General features: G+C 40.4%; 1 protein-coding gene across 2 annotated transcripts; it reads right to left on the bottom strand.

Moving 5' to 3' along the window:
- Positions 1–1,842: 1,842 nt before the first annotated feature.
- Positions 1,843–19,720, bottom strand: tbxa2r (thromboxane A2 receptor). Of its 2 annotated transcripts, XM_069680690.1 has the most exons (5): positions 19,676–19,720; positions 13,650–13,989; positions 8,081–8,969; positions 6,025–6,169; positions 4,545–4,772 (listed from the first exon to the last, which is right to left on the bottom strand). In XM_069680690.1, exons 3-5 carry the CDS (start codon positions 8,876–8,878, stop codon positions 4,639–4,641), a joined length of 1,077 nt encoding a protein of 358 aa, XP_069536791.1. In that variant the 5' UTR covers positions 8,879–8,969; positions 13,650–13,989; positions 19,676–19,720; the 3' UTR covers positions 4,545–4,638. The 2 variants fall into 2 exon arrangements, with proteins under 2 accessions (XP_069536790.1, XP_069536791.1); XM_069680689.1 differs by lacking the exon at positions 6,025–6,169 and having other exon boundaries at positions 1,843–4,772.
- Between the last annotated feature and the right edge of the window lie 1,308 nt (positions 19,721–21,028).

The raw sequence follows: 21,028 nt of genomic DNA on the forward strand, positions 1-21,028 counted from the left end.
TCATTCATCTTAATGTCAAATCTCAACAATAGACTAGAGACGCAGAAAATTACATAATAAATTTGTGTTTTACATTAGTAAACAAACCCTAAGTTGAAGTGATTTAGCAGGCAATCTTGTTTATGCGGTGGCTTAAAAGGGCAAATGTGCTACAACCGCCCAAAAGATTTCTCTTGGGACCTGCTTTCCAAAGTGCTGCAACCTCAGACATGATACGTTACCAGCAAAGGCGCAACTTATTCTTAATTGAGTCATAACACACAAACCCACAAATACATCATTTGCAGAAGGATGCGTTTTTGAATTCAGGGTGCAAAACAGTTACAGCGAAATTTGATGCACTAAGATAAAGGATTTGAGGGCTCCCTCCTGCACACATATAGATCATGACTTCAAGGATATGTGAACAAAGCAACAATCAGCCAGACATCTGGGAGCCAAGGGAGTAACATAACTTTGGCCTCTGATGAACTCCCACTGGGAGAAACAGGAAGGTAAAAAGGAGCAATTCTGGGTCATCGCAAAGTCAGAATCTTTCCATTATATTTATAAGCTAGAGATCTAACTGTGATTTCCAAGTAATAAAAGGTTTGCATGCAGGTTGTCACTAACTCTATAGACTATTTAAACATTTCAGTCCTCTAAGTAACTGATCTGATCTTTAACTTGTAAGAAGGACGACAAATTCTTGTTTCATACTGGGCTCAAATTTGTCATCTGGATAAGTAATCATTTGAGAACGAACGTCAAGGGAGCAGCTGATATTTGGTGCGATGCCACCTGCACTTCCCCACATGATCATTACTGCCATACCAAAGGCTAGAATGTCCCACGCTAAAAATAAACAAATTAATAAATCAAGTAAACAAATTCCTTGGACTTCCCAGCATTGTTTGAGCCTTAAAGAAATGAAGGTCTTCTTGCTCACTTATTCTTTCACTTTCGCCATGATTTCACAGGAATCTGTTGTGCTTGTTCCAGCATGTAAATATACTAGATTAGGTTGTTAAAACTGTTCTTACGTTCAATGTGCGGCTCTTTTTCTGTGTCCTTGGATTTGAACTTTTACTGTACAATAGGAAGCATCAAACAACATGTTGAAGTTTGACAGTTCTATGTTGTCTGGCTCATTGATAAAGTCTCTATATGTAAGAAAAAAAATGCAGAACCGACGAAATTCAACATGTAGTTTGACTCGACCTCATTTATTGTGGCTGAACACTATTTGTCTGATAGTGATGTTTTGTTTTTAAAACTTTGTATATGATTGCTCCTCTTGATGAAGACCTGAAAATGTATGGCGTATTGTACATGTTTAACTTGTAATTAAAGAGGTTGAAATTATAACTGTCAAGCCTGTGAGTACTTAAAGGGGGCATATTTTAGATATGCAAGTTTTCTTTTTTTTCCGGAGCTTCTCCTTCCTCCTGAAATGAACAAGCTGTGTTGCCACTCAAAGGTTAGACCTTAGCCACGACAGTATTTGGAGTGACTGTGTAGCCCCTCCCCCACATGTTCGATCCCATGTGGGGGAGCGGCCGCACTGCACTGTCACTCCAAAGTTATAGAAAACATGGCTGCTCTAGGATTGGTTATTCGGACTTATATGTAGGAGCCAGAATCGCCAGGAGGTATCGGAATGGTGAGCTGAAATCTTGACTTGACTACAAGCTAGAGCGAGAAGGCAGCCTGAGGTGAATGACAGTGAATGACGATTGGTCGATTTCAGTGACAGCAAGGTTCTACGTAGAAACCTGCAGCTGTTCTGAACGGCCCATTTCAGAGGTGACCTTTTTAAACATGTTATTTTGGAAAAACACAGAATTATGCAGTTTTCACTTTTTTAATAAACAATAAACACAAAAATGTGACATCCATGCAAAATATGAGAACATCCATTCAGAAGATACGGCCCCTTTAAAAGGAAAGCCCAGGCATTTTACTTGTCCTTTATTTATATGTACAATCACATGACATTACTGTCGAGCACATTCAACACTTACACTTCATTTTCATTGGATGATACTGAAAAGGAGTTAAAGCAACAAATCTCAGCCATTTGTCAGCGAGTGGTTTGGTGACGGAGTGGACTGATATGAGTGATAATACAAATCATGTGTAATATCAGTGTGAATATCTGGGTGATCAGGTAGAGAATGTCTTATGGTTTATATGATTAAATATACAATAAGTACAATATCTTGATTACATTCAACTGTCCAAACAATCAGACTGAACTATCATCCAACAACTAAATCATCCTCAGCTCCCTGTTCATTTTCTCATAAACACCTTCCCATCTGACAAGAAGTCTTAGTTAAACATCTCTGGGAGGCAGAGACGCTCTGCGCAGCAGTAAAAACTGTTTTACTAACACTGGACTGAGGCCCAGAGGAAAGGACGGATAGGGATTGGATGTTCTGATGAACCCACCTTGAGATCTAGATTTTGATTTGAATGTTTCTTCCTATAGAGCAACTCGTTGTCAAATTTGTCAATAGGACATATTCTCAAAATATAAAACTGAGGTAGGTCTGCACATAAAAATTATTAGACTTAAAGGCTGCTTGGCTTCCCAAAATTTCAGCCAGACATAAGACCACGAAACAATTGCAAATAACCAATTTTCTCTTCACACTGTGTCTCCTTTTACATTTATTCTCTGTTGATATTTTCAGATATGATTGATGATATCAATTTGAGCTGCAAAACTGAATCACCTTTCATGTCCAGTGTTTTTTATATCTAAAACCGCAGGCAGTTAAAAACAAGACAATAGCCACAGTGAGGCTCTTTAAGTGGAAAATATTGTTTTTGTTCATTTGAATTAGACAGCTGAAACAGTTTGATAGTAAGAGAGGCTAACCACACCAGTGATACAGTAAGTATCACTCAGTATAATGTTATAAATCATTATAATATGATGCGTGTAGTAGTATGAGTAATACGTATATTTTTTTAAATGTATTTTACAACATTTACAGGCTCTTAAATGTTTATATCAGACACTTCTGTCCTGGGAGTGGAACTAGAGTCTCTAGTGGCGGTGCCTGAGACATGGACAACAACGCTCACCCCCTGCACGCCACACTGGAGTCCTTCCACGACCACGAGCAGCACCACAGAGCGCCACAGAAAGTCTTACCTGTGGCCATAAGACTGTTTAACTCCTCCCCGTTTAGCAGGAGGAAAAATGGAGCATGAATCAACATTCCAACACTTTCCACATCATGTGCAATAACACCTTCAATATCAGGTTACATTATGTTCACTACGTGCAGTAATACTTTTCTGGAACTGACAACATTATGATTATTATGTGCAATAATACTTTTCTGGCTATATTTATATTTGTAATTATGTAATCATGTGCAATACGTCTGCATATTTATTAGTACCATGTGCAGTATCAGGAGCAATTTCATCTTTTCTTAATTATTATGTATAGTTCACTTCTATATCGTGCATCTTTAAATTCATAATCTTGTACATCAATACAATTTAACTGCCGACATTACTTCCTGCCTACTTTTGTAGATAACTAATTGTACTGTCGTTATTCTTTTAGGCACTGCCTCTTTTGCATTAACCCATACACTTTATGTTTTCACTTATATTTGAGTTGGTTTTTGGATTACTCTAATTTTGTACTGTAATTTTGGAGCTATCTGGTGCTATAATTTCCTTTGGGATTAATAAAGTTCTATCTTATCTTATCATAAGAAGAGCAAATGTTTAGCAGTTAGGAAGTTTGAACTATTAAGGTAAATACTGACCTTTCATGCAGCTGAATACATCCCAAAAAAATAAATACGGTGACTGTCGCATTTACAGTTGCATATCTTCACATGAGAGTGGATAAGTTTGTTCTAACAAACATTTTCTAACATTTTCACAGAAGCACTTGTAGAACATGAGGATCAAGATAGGGATCAATTGTCCTACTGTTACTAATCCTTCAACATTCAAGGGCTCTCTAAACAATCTCAGGATAAATACTGTCAGAAAGAGAACAATATCTTTAACAGTACTTAGCATTCGCCTGAAAACACAAATCATTTTCAAGAGCTGAGCAAAGTGTACACGTGCTATAAGGCCTTATATCCAATCAGAATCAGGCATCACATTAAAACAGTTGCTTCAATCTCCACAAAGATTCATCTGCATAGTGCACAGTAGTAAGATGTTTACATTAAAAATTGTAAAAACTCTAACTCTAAATAAGAAGTTCATGTAATTAGCCTGAAATCTGTTTAGCACAGACTGTGTCCTAGTGGCTAAAAAGACAGTATGTTAAATTGTTAAAACATTGGCATGGATTTAAACAAACCAATGGCATGGATTTAATCATTTGAACTGATTGGTGCAGTTCAGAAAAAAAGCGCACTCTAGCACACACTTTAACCCACATTGGGTCCCTCAGTTTAGTGAGACAGCAACTCAAGTCCAACCAATCACGGAGAAGGAAGCTGTTGCTTCAATGTAGCTGTTACATCTGATTTCCCCGTCTCACCTGTTTCATCTGAGCCCACGGTGCCCCCAAGTGAAGAGCGCGTGAACCTGCGGACGGTGTTGCCAATAGACGGGTACAAAGTCATGACGGAGCCCCGAGACCAGTCGAAGCGGGGGTAGATTCTCTTAAGAACAGCCCTGCGAAACAGGATGTAGACCCACGGATCCAGGATCTGGTTCCAGGTGGCGAAGCGTATCCATAGCAGTAGGAATCTGATCTGGAGAGGACCTCCGGACAGCACAGTTTTCGCGATAAAGACCTGGTGGTGAGGGGACGAGGAAAGAGGCAGATCGAAGAAGAAAAGAACGCATGATGAAGGGAAGGAGTGGGGGAGGGATGAGATGAGATGGATGTGAGTCCATCAGGTGAAGGAAGGTAGACACAATTTATCCAGACAGCAAATTAAAGTTGAAAAAGTAGAAGGGAGAGATTAGAAACAAGGAACAAGACAGAAAAGAGAAAACACGTTAATAATCCAAATTCACACACGCATGTTAAGTCCTTGGCTAATTTTGCCCTGGCACTCCTGAGGCAGCTGCTGCTGCAACACAATTATCCCCCCTACTTTAATAAAGCTGCAGAATTTTACATGAGGCATTGCCTTATTAGCATTAGCTTACTGTCTCTTGTGGTGGCAAAACATGCTAACAAGCTCCTTTAGGAATGACAAATGGGCTTATTGTTGTCTTGTTCCAATTTCAAATGGTGTCAAAAAACTGTCTCCTGTGGTTTACATCTAAACAGTGCAAGAAAAACAGTTCCCCAAATCCCCTTAACAGAGTAATGAAACTGTTGCATGCAAGTGTTGATGAAGTGCACACACATGTTTTAATTAAGCAAACTTTTCTCAGAGGTGCTCCAGAGACGAGGACGACCAAAGGATCACAGCTTTTCCAGGATGCAAGTTACTTCATGCCTAAAGCTTCATTCTTGCTTGCTTAAAAGGGAAAAAATGCTATTTCGTGCTAGTAGCATAAACTAGGCTTGACTGTAGACAAGTTGTATCTTTCTGCAGTATCATAATTACTGAGCCTGAGCGACTTTCTTGCTGGTTACATCTTATCTGTGAGGATTTTTTTGCAGCTGTACTTCAAAGAAATGTTTGAGTAAGCAAATAACTCTACAATCTGCAGATTGTTATCAGGGTTTTGCTGATTAAGCATCTGTGTTAGTTCCAGGGCATGAAAGCAGCATGGGCAAAAAAAACATGACAAAGCGCTGAAAGTATTTACTGTTTATTAATCTACAAGGAATGGAATTAAGTTAACGTAGCAGCAGCCAAACCTAGATAGGACACTGTCTCTGTTGACATTGGCATTCTCCAAATAATAATTATAGCTTATTGGTAATGGTTTGGAAGCTGCAATGCATAGTGTAAACTGGGGTGCAAATGATTCTGTCCAGGACTCAGGTAGCCAGCCAACCACAGCACAAAGTTATGATGGGGGTGAGCAGTTACTGTGGAGAAGCTGTGTGATTGTTTTAACGTTCAGACGTTTTTTTGTTTTTACTTTTTACTCGCCTTAGACGGGACACTTGAAACATGATGTATATCCAGGGGTCAGATATCTGATTCCAGGTGGCCATTCGTATGCAGAACAAAACAAATGCATCGTTGACAGGATCAGCTGTCACCACGCTCACCAGAATATATATCTGTGCAGAGTGTCACACAACTGAGGTTAGACAGGACTGCAGAGAAAAAAGGGCTCCAATCAGCAGGCCTCGACCCTTGTGCTCAAACTTAGGTCCCTATGTTTAGATTTGTTTTGACTTTTAACTGACAGTGTGGTAGACGACAATGCAAGCAAGGCTTAAGGAATCACATAGGCTGTACCAAGAACAAAGACTTTAGCATCAGAAAATTAAAAGATGGAACAAAAAAGAAAAAAATCTGAGCCACAGACCCATAAATCATGACCTTTTGGCCCAATTGTGTTTTTTCTGAGGTTATCAAGGGGCAATCCCTCCCCCTCCATCATTGATTGAGACACAATGGTAGGAAGGATAAAGATTAAATATGTTTGAGAAAATTCCCAATGTCCTTTCTACAGTTATGAGCTTTATACTAATCCTCAAGCAGAGCTGACTGATCTCACCGGTTTTTAGGGGCAACTGTGGTTTATTATCAGGGCTGGGTTTAAAAAAAATCAATTTTTCCGATTCGAATCGATTCTCATTTGAAAGACCCACGATCGAATCCCGATCGATCGATCTTTAAAAATATGTGTGAAAAAGGTCACGTGTCTGATTACTCAAGTTTCTGAGCGCTCCTGAACGCAGCACGACTCAACTCATCTGAGCCCAGACTTGTTTACTGCACCTACAGAGGGACACATCATTATCGCCGACGGACTCGACTGGTCTCGTGTGGTTTTGTTCTTCGCGCTATGAGATCTCGTGGCCAAAATGTCGCGCAAGTTGAACCCCAGTTCGTTTAATTCAAAACCATGAGCCAGGTGTTCAGACTAATAATCTGAACTGAAAAAAAAGTTAATTAGCTGTCTAATTCATAAAATTATTAATATTGTGTTGACTGCTGTGTGTTGGTCATGTTAAATAAAAAGTACATGACTTTTTGGGGGTCAAATCTTATTGTAAACATTAAAAATGTTGATAATGCAACGGGTTAGAGGGGCATTGATATTGTCACTGAAATACCCCTAACCAAATCGACACTGAATCGGATTGGAAATTGAATCGAAGCGGGACCCTGTGAATCGGAATTGAATCTAAAGGAGAAATCCTTATCGATACACAGCCCTATTTATTATCATTTAAATTGTCTTCTTTTAGCTTTTTCTATGACATTCAACTTATAAAAGTAATTCCTAAGATCCCAAAATGTACAGGTTTTAACCACGCCCAACGTTTTGCCAGATTATTAACCCACAAACAACGCAAAAGCACACAACTACGGCAAGTGTGGTTGGTAAAGTCTGGGCCATAAAGTAAGTATTAATTGCAGAATTCTACCTGTGCTTAAATGATCTTTTTCCAATCTGGGGCTTGTTCTAAACTTGTTGGATAGTTTTTTTTTGTTGTCCTGTTGGACCTACTAATGTTGCCCTGATATCAGCAATTACACTGGTATGTGTTATCTTACAATTAACAGAGTCAACACAGTCCAAGCTGGAGATTTCCTTTTAAGGCACTGATCTCCCCCATACTTTTTAAGCTGAGATGTATCACCTAAACTAAGGCATTAAGGGGCTCTCTGATCCAGGGTAAGACCAGAAAGCTCTCAGATCTACTAGTTAGGAATTTACATTGCTGAGGAGAAATGAAGCATGTTAAGAGGACGCAAAGAAAAAGAGCTTAGGATGCCTCGATACAGTTCAAACAGTTGTAAGGCAGAGCCGACAACAGCATGAGCTGAACAGACAAGGTCTGGGCTGGCTGCCTTCAGATACCTGAGATAGCCATAGTTTTCTGGACAACCAATCCTGCAAGTGCTTATAATGACTCAATCTATTTTTGAATTTCAAAATAAATTGAGGAGAAGAAACACACCATTACATACACACAAATGCATAGAACGTATTCATTTAAAATGCAAAAGCTCACCAGGAGGGGGCACCAGCAGATAGAGGCGATGACCATGATGAGGATGAGCTGAACCATCATCTCTATTTCGTGGTCTCTGCGTCGCTGTAACCGGTCCTGTCCACAGCAAACCCTGATCAGGGTCACCACGCTCACAGTGTTCAGCAAAAACGACACCGCGATGCACGTCAACCCGACCAGAGAGAAGAGCAGGGAGAAGGCCATGTCATTTCCTTTAGAGCTGATGTTGAGGAAACACCAGGAGCCCGGCATCTGCATGTGGTAGCTCCCAACGCCTGTTAGAGGCAGCAAAGCTATGCAGCCAGCAGTCGACCACACCATCAGCACCATGGAGACTGTGCGGCTCTTTGGCGCGCTGGTGGAGCGCGAAAAAGGCCGGTTTATGCCAATGAAGCGCTCTAAGGCCATGGTGGCGCTGAGCAGGAGTGGGCACAGTCCGTAGAAGACCATGGACATACCCATGAAGTTGCAGAAGTGGCAGTCAGGATCTAGCTTCCGCCAATTGAAGTGCGTAACATGAAAGGTCATCACGATGGAGCTGGTGACCAGAAGACCCATGAAGTCTGTGACGACCAGGCCGCCCAGGAAGATCAGGAAGGAGGAGCGCGAGCCGTTATGAGTCCGCCGGAAGGACTTGAGGAGAACTACGAAGGCGATGAGATTGGAGGTGAGACCCAAAGTGCCGAAGATCATTGGGAAGTAGGCCGAGGCGACGGTCAGTTTGTATTTATAAGGGGGACTGCTGATGGAGTAGCAGAGTGGGGTGTTGTTAGCGAGTGGCTGGCCTGAGGAATTCATGGCGGTCAGCTGGTGTTGGTGTCGTTTATTTCGGATAAATCAGAGACGGGAAGACAATGCCAGAGTGGGGGGTGTCATTTCTCTCTTCATCCTCAAAAGCAAAAAGAGAAAAGTTACCAGTCAAGATGGTCCTCATAATGGAAAATGGGCACTTAAAATATTAAAAATGCATGAAACATTAACAACATACTAATTAAATTATCAAAGGGAAAGAGCAACACAATACCAGCAAATCTTCAAATGTGACAGCCTACATGGCAAAGTCTTTGTGAAGGAGTTCATTTTTGTTTACTCTTCTGGATAGGAGGCTAAATGGTACTTATCAAACTCTACATTCTGGCTGGGTATGTTGCAAAATTGCTGGTGCAGAAAATTGGTTTCTATTCACCCATCCATTTTCTATACATGGGCATTCCTATCAAGAGTCAAGTGAGGCTGACTGAAGGCTATCTTAGCATTCTCTATCAAGATATTCCCTTTGTGCGCACAATGTTATTGTCACAAATAACAATGATCGCTTGAACTAAAAGAGCCAAGTTTTAATAAACCAGTGTAATCCTTTAAAATCTTGGTTTTTATCTAAATTTAAGGATGGCCATATACGCCATATAAACTCAGTGTAACAGCTCAGATAGAGCATGTACATTACACCCACACAAACACACGCTGACAGTGACAGCATGGGACAGAGATGGAGAGAGTGACAGAGGCCTGAAATAGACAGAGAGTAGGAGAGCTGGCACATCCTGGCAGGAAGTGCAGTAATGTGAGAAGTACTGACAGAAACACTAACAGGAAGTAAACACACGCTGTGACAATCAGCCTAGAATGTTGTCCCTAGTGGTCTGTCCCCAATTCACTGCATAGTCGGATAATCATAGTAGCATCGTACAAGGCTGGCTGCAAACGCGGAGGACATTGACCGAAGGGTGATATTTGTTTGACAGGATATCATGAGCATATGGGTTTCATCCTGAAAGGAAATTAAGGGAAAAAACAAGAACTGTAAAGATCAATTGTTATTTGTGTGAATGTTACTCAAAGTAATCCATACAAAATGATCTATAGTGATGTCACTTGACGTGTCAACTATGCTTTTTGTCACCACTCAAAACCACCTCTGCACATCCTCTATGACGACCATTATGTAGGGTGAATCAACATGGCTTATATTGTTGTTCTTAGGAAAAATGTGTCATGAGAAAATGTGTCATAAAAATGCCTGTGAAGGATTCCCAGCATTTAGTAGTCACTATTCCCTGTAGACTATTGTTAAGCTTAAATATTTTAATAAAGCAGGAACACTTCAGTAGGATGCAGCTTTTTGTTTTTTTTCCCCTTTAATCGATAGTACAGCTGAAGATAGACAGGAAATGTGGGAACTAGAGAGTGGGGGACGACGTGCACCGAATGATCGGCTGAGTGGGAGGCGAGCCTGTGATCAGTGCAACGAGGACTGTAGCCTCTGTACATGGAGCGCCTGCTCTATCAGCTGAGCTTAACCAGCGCCCCAAGTGCTCCCCCTTTTTATTCCCCCCCCAAGTTATTTATTACTGCTAAAGGAACTGTCTGTAATATTGCTGGATTAGTGTTAAACTAAGGAACAAGCTGAAAAGAAGACATCTGGCACAATGCTGTGTGAAAATGCAATTGTGCATCCCTGCATTGCACATTTGCACATGCCTGATGTGGCACACACTGCTAGTTTACTGAGAAAAACATCTGACAGCCAAACTGCACCACAACAAAGCCTGTCTACCAACATTTGGGGAAAATGTGTGCTGCTGTGTTTAACCATTTTAAGTGATGTGATGTTCAGTGCACTTATTCCAAAATGTATATTGCTGTAAATACATTATTCATTACACCCTGTAACATGACAGCATGCATTACATCTGTCTAATTGCCACATCTCCCAAAAGGCTGAAAACACCGGACGCATGAAATGAGAGAAACTTTTGAATCTCCCACTAAAAGCTAACTACACTATCACCAGGTCCGTACGGTCCCCAGAGAACGCTGGGATGAGACAAACAGAGCTTGGCGCCAGCTTGTGTGTGACCCTGAAAACCTTTTGAGTGCGCCATTAGCCAAAAGTGCCTGTTAGCATCTAAAATCAATTTGTCAAATTAAAAACTGCTTTATTGAGGCAGTCTGATGGTTTCCCATTGAAATAAATGGGAAGCCACAGAAACTCAACCATGATGTCTGCGTCTTGTGTGGCATGGAGAGTGATGAATACTACTAATACTATTTTTGTTTGTGGTGCCATACATCCTCTAATGGACTTGAGGATGCTTTAAATGAAGCATTTGAAATATCTGGAATGTTACAATGTCACAATAACTCCTACAATTAGGATCTTCTGCATTACTTTATCCAAGTCACAAAAACAGATGCACACGAAGGAGAGCTCTAATTTTTGGAGACAACAAAAAGCAAGAAGAATTTGATCAACAGAAAGAATTTCAGTCCTCCTTAAGTCTTCATGGCCAATAAATTGTTACCGGCATTGTGCTCTCAGGGAAGTAAACAAATAAAACTTAAAGTTCAAAGCGAGTTGTTTTAACTAAGTCTTCTTAGAATTGATTAGTGTGACTCTTAAAGTCTTAAGGTTAAATGATCCTATCACTCTGTCATCCAATCATCAAACATGAGAGGGTTATGTAGACATGAAAGATTAGAAAGTTGATTTGATGCGAGGCTTTTTCGATTCCTGTTGAGAGATTGTGGCATGTGAGGGTGTTTTTTCCACCCACAGCGCTTGACTTTATCTTCCAATAGTTCGCTTTTTCTCTTAGTATTTCAAATATGATGTGTGTTTGGTGTAGAAGTGAGAAAAAGTTGTTCTTGACGACAACCTTTTTAAATCCTGTGGGAGATTTGTAGAAGAGGTCAAGTGAAAGAGCAGGGATGACCATAGTCGACTGATGAGTGTTCAGCTTCTCCAACAGTTTGGAAAAAATAAGCACCATTCAAAAAAAAAACCTCGGGTCAAAGGCTTCAGTTTCTGGCAGTCGATTCTCCCAAATGGTTCATATAAAAGTGTGCTGCATCAACGGGAGCTAATTATTAATGAAATCTGGTCAGTGTTTGTGTCTAGTATCACCCCTGACAACGTGTGATACCACATCCATAACACCAGGGCTCCGTTTCACAAAGCAGGTTTATTGAAAACTGTGAGTCTGTTAACCCTGAAATGAGGGAAACTCATTTTTCCGTTTCACAAAGGTAACTTAAGCCCTCGGTCAGTTACCGTAGTAACAGACTCTATGAACCTAACCTGGTCGCGAGCAGGTTTTCTTCAGGAAACTCAGAGTTTCGCTCCGTCTCCTCACTCTAGAATACAAAACCCTCGTTCGACCTCCTCATTCATTCAGCCCGTCTCACGCGTGTGTTTAAGCGGTTACCGAATTAAAAGAAGAAACGTTGCGTCTCTGTGCTGCTCTGACCGCTTTGCAAAAGTCTTTTATAATTATAATAAAAACAATCAAAAGACAAATCTGTGTCAAAGTCATCATTTTTAGATTTTCCACCACCACTGCAGAGAGCGCTCAAATAAGACACCTTAAGTTATTGGAATTTTTTTATTTATTTAAACTAACACATTCAGTTTAATCAACAAGAATTATAATGTATGTGAAGTCAGCATCATGTTAGGGATAAAGCTAATGCACATTAAAACAGCCACTGAATGATATTTCATTAGTTTAATATTTAGAATATGATTGAAGTGCTTCCATGTATGTTTTTTTCTCCCGCTGGATTGCTCCTAAATTAATATAAATTTTAGCTTCCGGTCGTGATTAAGTATTAAATAAAAAGACCAGTTCAAACTTGCGCATTAACTCGAGCAGCAGTTTCTTCCCACGCCGCTTCTCTCTCTTTTTTGCAGCTGCAGCCGTGTTACTCTATTTTTCTAAAAGCATGCTCGTATTCGCTGAACGTCCGCGTGAGGATTTCGAGCTCCACTGGTGGGACGTAGGAGGACCTCTTTTTGTGTACCGTTGCCATGGTGAATCGTGGTGTCAGGGCTCCATTAATGCTGACTTTTTATAGTCAGCGTGCACGCACTTAACACCGGGTGAACCTACTCAGAGTTGATTGAACTAACTCTGATCAGCTGTTCTGGAAACGAAAAGTTTCCTATCTCAGAGTAGATCGTCTCAGAGTTCAGGGTTAGACTCAGAGTTTGTTGAACCTTCTTTGTGAAACGGACCCCAGGCGTAGTGCCCAAGACTGTTACGTGTGTACATTTGTCACTTGAAAATGAGTCTGGTAGAGTTTGAATGATAGCTCTTTAAAATGATGAAACTATGTTCTATCATAACATTACAGCCATCCCCAGTTCCACATTTGATCAGCAGGGAGTTTAAGTGCATCTTTCTCTCAATGCTGAATAGAAGTCTCTCTTAAAATTAAAGCACTGCACAAACCAAATTAGGCTTCTTGCAGTTGAAATAATGACAGATGATGAAGATGAGAAGTTCTTTTTGTTAAAACAATACAATATTTGAAACAAGGTCTAACAAAAACTAAACTAAAGCATAAAAGTTAACCATAAAATACAACTTTTGCTGGATGCCCTGACAAATAGGAAGACTAGAGCCTTGTTTATTCTGATACACTCCAACAGCATTTATAATCATACATGTAAAAAGAAGGTAAGGCTATAAAACACTTTGATATGCTAAATGCTAAATTTAAATTGATGTTTATGCTTCCAGAAAGGTTTTAAAAGGTTACTAGTGAGAAATAAAATGCGTCTTACCACCATACAAGTTCTCTCAAGGACCAAGTTGATGCTCAGTAGGGAAGTTTGCACAGCTCCAGCCAAGCCTTCCTTCTGCACTTGTGAGATGAATAAAGAGAACATAAGTGATAATAACAGGAAGAGGTGGGCAACATTACACATACACCACATCCCATCTGATGGAAGTAAAGTCCTACATGAAGTCCCACAGCGTGCCGTCAGCAGGAACCCCCGATCATCTCCTCTCCCTTCCCCCTGCCTCTCTCCGCTACAGCACCTCAGATACTCATCTCCTTCCCCCCAGACGCGCTTCCTTTTGCTCAGTTCAGCCCTCCTCGGAAGAAAAAGGGGAGGGGCTCTGGGAAGACACCACAAAGTATTTAAAACAGGAGAAATAGGCCACAGACATAGGGCATGTGGCTCATGTTAAGTTTGCTGCCCCTAAGGGATCAATTAATGATGAGTCACTACACCAAAACATGGGACGTTTCTTGCTTTGAATACACAAGTATAAACAGCCACGTTGTTAGAAAGAAGTTGATAGTTTCCTTTTGAAAAAGTGACTTTAGGCTAATAGTTATAATGTCTTCAACTAAAACAGTTAGAGAACAAATTCATGTTGCAAGTCTTTTGTTGACTTGATCCTGAAGCAGCTTTAGCAGGGCTGAAATAAGGACCAAAAATGTTTCTTCAGCATGTGGAAAAAGCTGGACACGCCGTCCGCAGATGTGTTTTTATTTTCTGGTTTGAGGTTTAATACAGAATCTGGCTTCTACACAGTTAACAGAGCTGAATGACTTGTTCAAGGAAACACATGCAGTGCAGATGTGGCTCATGGCTGCAAAACAATAAGCTCACTCTGGAAAACAGTTACAGCAGGAATGACAGTACAAGAGAGAGACAGCAGCATTATTAAAGATATGCCGTTTTCAAGGCTGATTAATATGTTAACTACACATATATTTCTACTGAAGATGAGGAGATGAGCAAGCCAACATCAGATATTAAGTAACTAGTATTAAACACCCCCTCCAGTGAAAATCAAGTGTCTAACCTTGTAAACATCTCCATGTGGTGTTCTTCATGTGCTACAAGACATATCAGGGACAACATCAGCAGGCATCTCAATCCATCCTTTTAAACTGCAGTGTACCAAGGACAGGCTGAACAACACGTTTTCAGATTAGCAGGTTTGAGACGTCACAAACCTAAGGAGCCAATCCCGTTAATGGACAGGGCGATGCTGTGCATATCATTACGCGTTACCTATGGCAACCACTTGGGCGATGCGCGAGCCAGCTGTAACCGTCATCGTGATTTTTGCAAACTCACTACTGACTACTAACGTTAACGTTGCTACTACTAATTACTACATTTCAAGCTAGCTAAGTTTCAACAGGTTGCCGCTAAACGATGGCAGAGACGTGTTTTGTTTTTGCGGTTGGAAATTTGCATAGTTGGCAGGGACTATGCAGATTCAGCTATTTTTAATGAGGTAGAAAGAGCAGATGCCTTGGGAGGATTTTTTCCTTGGGAGGTAAATAAACGTATTTTGCGAGAGAAAAAACATACCAGACAGTTTATTATTTCAAGCAGACCATTTTATTCTTAAAACATGACATGAATATAATGCTAATACTAAAATGTAGCTTTTTTTCTTTTTGTCCGATTAATAATCGATTCATTGTAGAAATAATCCACAGATTAATCGATTATCAAAATAGTTGTTAGTTGCAGCCCTAAAACATTGTCTGTTATCTAATTTCTACCAAGAAACAATAACACCTGAATAATGTTGTTGTTCTTTAGGCTATGCTCCAACACACACACACACAGACACAAGCCCTTTTTACGCTGCCAGTTAAAGGTGGGATTATTACGCCTCTGTTGCGTTCCATCTTCTATGTAAAACGCACGTAGACGGAAAGGTGGGGCGAAGTCATTCCGCCTCTGAGCTGGCATCGGAGGAAGAAACGGAGGCATAACAGAGGTGAAACGGCGTCTGTGTAAACTGCAGAGCTGGCAGGGCGGAACAGCGCAGTGTGTATTTGAAGCAGGTGCTGTTTGTTTTCACGTGCACGTTTTGCTTCCACTTGCAAGGTCCAATGTAGAATGACAAAGGTGGCATGAAGACGGAACCTTTGTACGGCACTGAGGCAGAACCGCAGTGTAAAAAGGGCTACACACAGACACACACACACACGGTTGTGTTTCCATCACTTTAAGGGAGAAAGCACACTGACTTATATGCATTTTCTGGCAACTCTAACTTGAAGTTTTCACTCTAAAATTTGATAAACTTACATTAAGGGGAGCCATATTTGGTCCCCACATGGACAGTGAGTCCCCACAATGTGTCTGTATTAACTTATTTTTGTCCCCACCTAAACGCACAAATACATATACAACTAAGTTATATGAACTCCTCATGTATTGTGCTTAGAGCTGGCACCGATTCAGATGACATCACAACCCGGGTCTTATCTTATAGGGACAACGTGAGAGAGTTTAAAAACAGCTGTAATATAAACAAGAATGACGGTGATAGAGCATGTATACATTAGCAAACAGGCATCATCAAAATTTCTCTGCCCATGCCTATTTCCAGCATTCTGAGAATTGTTACTCATAGTTTGGAGAGCCTTTAGCAAATCTGAAGCTGCCAGTAATCTGATGAGATCTCTGATAAAGAATGGTGTTTTGACCTCTCAGAGTACTGGGATTTGGTCATGCAACCACATGTACATGTTTGGTGGTCCTGAAAGCTCATAAGTGCAACTGTAGAAAACAGACATAAATGGACAATACACAAGCAAATTAAAGAAACATCTTCATCAGTTTTACCACAAATGCACAGGGAAATTCACTTTAAAGCCTCTGTGGCAAAGTTTGAAGCTAACTACTAAGCAGCTAACAACTAAGAGCACACATTTGGAGCGTAATTGCGACTTCAGGATATGTTATAGAAATCTGAAGCTTTTTTATCTGAAATCATGTTGTGGCGGCAGCCTGCAGCTTGGAACAGACGGGCTCTCCTCAGCTAAACTCAAAACTTGTCCATTTGGCAGCTAATTGCATTAAGAGTTAGTTGTTAATTTAATATAGTTTCCAATCGAGTTCCTCATCTCAGAGACAGCGGACAAGCAAGATTTGATTCCTGAAGCACACATTGATAGAGGTCAAAGGTTAAAGACCCATCTGTTAATATATTACATCTGTTCTTTTCAAGATAAACGTGTTTAAGAGGCTTGGTACACTGGACTGTAGAAAGTTGAATAAGAACTGGGTCACTCTCTCTTGACTATTTGAGGTGCAGACATTCAGATAAATAAACTGGCTACACACAAGGATTGCATTGCACGTTTGACGAGAGAAGCTGCCTTCATTTGGGTTTCTGAGACCACTCCAATAGAAACTCTGCTTAAAGATCTAATACCTAAAGATATCTTTACCATAATATTCAACTGAAATAAGGCTGCAACACAATCTGTATGGTTGCACAGACAAAGCTGTTGACTGAGCAGGGCCAATAAAATCCTTACCCAGACTTAAAACTTTCCATTCTTGATTCTAGAATTACATTTTATTGAGGCCTTTACAAAAAAAAAACCTCCAGCCTTTGAAGGATAGTCTCAATTTCAGCCAGGAAGGAGCCCACAAAGCATGCTGAACACAACCACAGCCAAAACCAGGAAACCAAGCAGAGCGATCAGGGTAGCATGAACCTCGATGCCGTGCCTTGGAGGGAAATAAAACACTGTAACTGGCCCTACTAAAACAAACCTAGTGGGCTCTCTTGCCAAACATTGGATAAAAAGTGGAAGAAGAATATTAAATACTTGCTGTGAACAAATTATATGTATATGGTCAGTTTTTTCTTGGAAAGTGTAGTCTCTATTTAATCCCTAAAAAGGAGTCTGTATGTGATGCTGGGAAAAAAGGCACATCTGCGATCTCCTAAAACTAACCCCTGTCTCATCAGAGACCCTGAAACATTCTGTCCCCTGCTTTTTCTATTTTGTACCAGCAAAGAAACCCCTTCTGATCTCAGCACGCTGACTTCCTTACTCTCTTTGTAATCATAAACTGAATACTGGATTCAATGTTTAAGCACCGACCAGGCTGAGACTCCTATTAACATTTCCATTTAGTCTGCACGCATCACTTCCTACCATTCTGTTCACAATATAAATTAGCTTCCCCTCTCTATTGTTCTTTGTAGCTCACCTACTCAGACCCACTCTATGTGCGTGTAAACACTACACATCCACGTAAATGATATTACACTCCGCTGTGGCTAACACCTTAAAAGGATTCAGCGTGATTTCCTGAACATTTTGCAGAATCAGGCCCACCCTTAATGGACCTTAAGCACAATTGACACCCAATCTTTTATCTCTCCCACACAAACATAAACACATCCTATTTACTCACTTCCACCAACAAATGCACTCACTTACATTCTCACATCCCACCTCTACATGTATTTTGGTGTTGTGACCATTTGTATGTCATGTACGCCAACGACACCTAATACACCTATTAGATATTTCACGCTTCGTCACTGTTAATGACGATGCGTAACTTCCACTCACAAACTAAAATAAAGCAAATTATCATATAATAATTAATCCCATTAGCAAACTAGAATCTGATATTTGTCTGCTGCAAGAAAATTGATTCACACCCAACAAAGCAATATGAAATTAATTTTCCTCTCATCTTTAAAGAGGATTATCTATTTATTTTAATCCCTAAATTTCATCTTCAATATTCACCCTGACAGACTTTTCAATACTAGATTGATCATCATTAATGCAACCATGTTTAATACTAACTCATCAAATTTAGACGATGCCTCTAGTTTCCATACTTTTTCCATATATATAATAAAAGATGATTAAAGGGCCAGTTCGCTGATTTTCAACCTCAGTCTGCTATTATGAGGAGCTGATGCCATTATGGTAGGAAAAAAAACGTAATGTTGCTCTATGCCTTTGGAGGACGTTATCCGCTTCTCCAATGGGCCCTGGGAAACCTCCGCGGGACTACGTAAAACGCGTCATCTGGCGGAGGCCAGGCAGCTCGCTAAACTACACTCACTCAATCTAGGACACCTGCCTCCGATGTCATGTCTCTATCAAAATCGTCAGGTTTGAAATGTAGACTTCAGACAAGAAGACTTTTTAGACGATCCACCGGTATATTCTCATCGTATTTTGGATTCTGTAACGCTCTGAGCCATTGCCTGCAGCGATCAATGTCCTTGACTGGAAAACGGTAATATTTCACTCTCTCGTCTCTCATTGTGCTGTTCCTGCAATGCACACTGGGTGTTGTAAGAATGTAGAATGGGCGAAACCACGAGCTGTTTGTACAACTTTCTCCACAGCTATGGCGCCAATTTCAAATATTATTGCTTCTATCGATTACAGAGAACACCAGCTTTGACTGACAGTGGCTTTTTCCAGGGGGCGGATTGGTCCTTTAATAATAAAAGTTATTTTAAACTTATAAGAGAACTATTATTAATTTCCCAACACACTTCGCCCATTCTATCTTAAATTATATATTTTTTTAGCCAATGTAGACCAAGTGCAAACAATGTGTAGCAACCACCTAGCCATCTGTAAATCAGTATGTTTGTTAACTTCTACTTTTCTATCTTAATTTTATTCAAATTTGTTTTACTGCAGTGAAGCCAACAGTGGTAAACCAGGAAAGTTTATTAGCTGTTGGAACAGAAAACAGTACCCAGACATAAATGTTGGCAACTTAATGAGAGAAAAACAAGGCAGAATTGGAGGACGATTAAGGCTCAGCTGTCTTTGGAAAAACTTAATGTAAATAAACACTACGCTGAATTTAGGAAAACCAAACACACACATGCAAACAGTACTTAATCCACCATCAATATCTGTAGCTGGCCTACATCCATCTTCTCACACCAGCTCCAAGAATGTTGTTATGTTTCTACTAATGTGCTGTAAAAGTGAAGTGGAAAATAAACAGAGCAATAAACGCACCCAGAGAAAACAACTAACCTTGACTGAACTCAGCCAGAGGGTCATACCTGTGGCAGATGTCTCCATGGCTGCAGCGCAGACACAACAACTGTGTCTCATTCTGCTATAAAAAGGTTGAAGGAAGGCAGCAATACATTTGACAATAGAGTCCCAGGGAATTGCTGAGGGAGTTGCAGATAATTTCTGACGGTCTCCTTGTGGACATGAAAGCACGCTGAAATATAGCTGAAAAAGAAGGTCTCCTCTTCCTCCGTTCTCATCCATCTGTGCAGGCATGTTGGGACAGAGAGAAAAGGGGCCAATTACTGAAGGTGAAAGGTGTGAGTCATACCAGTCATTGTACTGTACTGAATTGTTTATAGCAGGTGCTAATGATTTCTGACTTAATGACAATAAAAATCATTTTACTAGAAAAAAGGGGATTTAATTATCGTGGGTATGTCATTGAAATGCTCGCTACAAATGACCCTTCGAGCAATGTCCTGACGCACTTTAAACAAAACGAAAAAGTGAGATAATTTAGTTTGCAATGGGCTAAAACATATTAGATAATGAGAGTTAGATAACTTAACATTAGCTTAAAATAAAACAATATATTGACTTGCCCTGCTGTGAAAGAACAGTGCTGTTCCTGTATATGATTGTCCTTAACGTCAAGTCTTGGGGTGCCTGACGCTTGCTTCGTGGTGAGTTTTTGCCTCGATTTTTATGTCCTCCTCAATGCTGACAAGCTGATAAGTTAGCCTATATTATGGATGTAGCTTTCAACTGCGTATTGCAGTCCTTTCTGTGTACTTCTCTCTGATATTTGGGAACTATTTTTCCAGAAATGTGCTATTATAACCCTTGGAACATCTCCCACTGTTATAGTTGAAAACGCCATACTATTTACATGCCGGGTGCAAAAGTTTGACAGGCGTAGCAACAGTAACCAAGGGGGGCGGGACTTAGCGGAGGGTCAATACTAAACAAACCATACAAAAAGTATACAACAAAAACCATAAACAATCACAAAACAAATCATAGTCACCACAAAATGAATCTGTAGACTTACAAAATATTTCAATTCTGGGCAAACACATAAAAAAGTAGCTTACTTTCAGCTCAGGACGCTAACTTAAACTTTTAACTTTAATGCAGCTTGTTGTGACGAATGACTATATCGACGAAGCGTCTCCAACAATTTCGAGCCAGAGCTGCGCAGTAGAGATCAGCAGGTGGAGCCGCCGTAGACACTTCCGCTAACCAAAACACACACTTAACTTACCGAAAAAATCAGCAAAGATCCCGCACGCCGGCGTGTTTAACAGCAGAACAGCTTCTTGTGTTGGTCTGAAACAGACGTTCACGGATATGGAAACTTCAATGACT

Source organism: Semicossyphus pulcher, unplaced genomic scaffold (assembly GCF_022749685.1).
Source record: "Semicossyphus pulcher isolate SPU_LCO1_2020_fin unplaced genomic scaffold, fSemPul1.0.p SCAF_4, whole genome shotgun sequence".
NCBI lineage: Eukaryota > Metazoa > Chordata > Actinopteri > Labriformes > Labridae > Semicossyphus > Semicossyphus pulcher.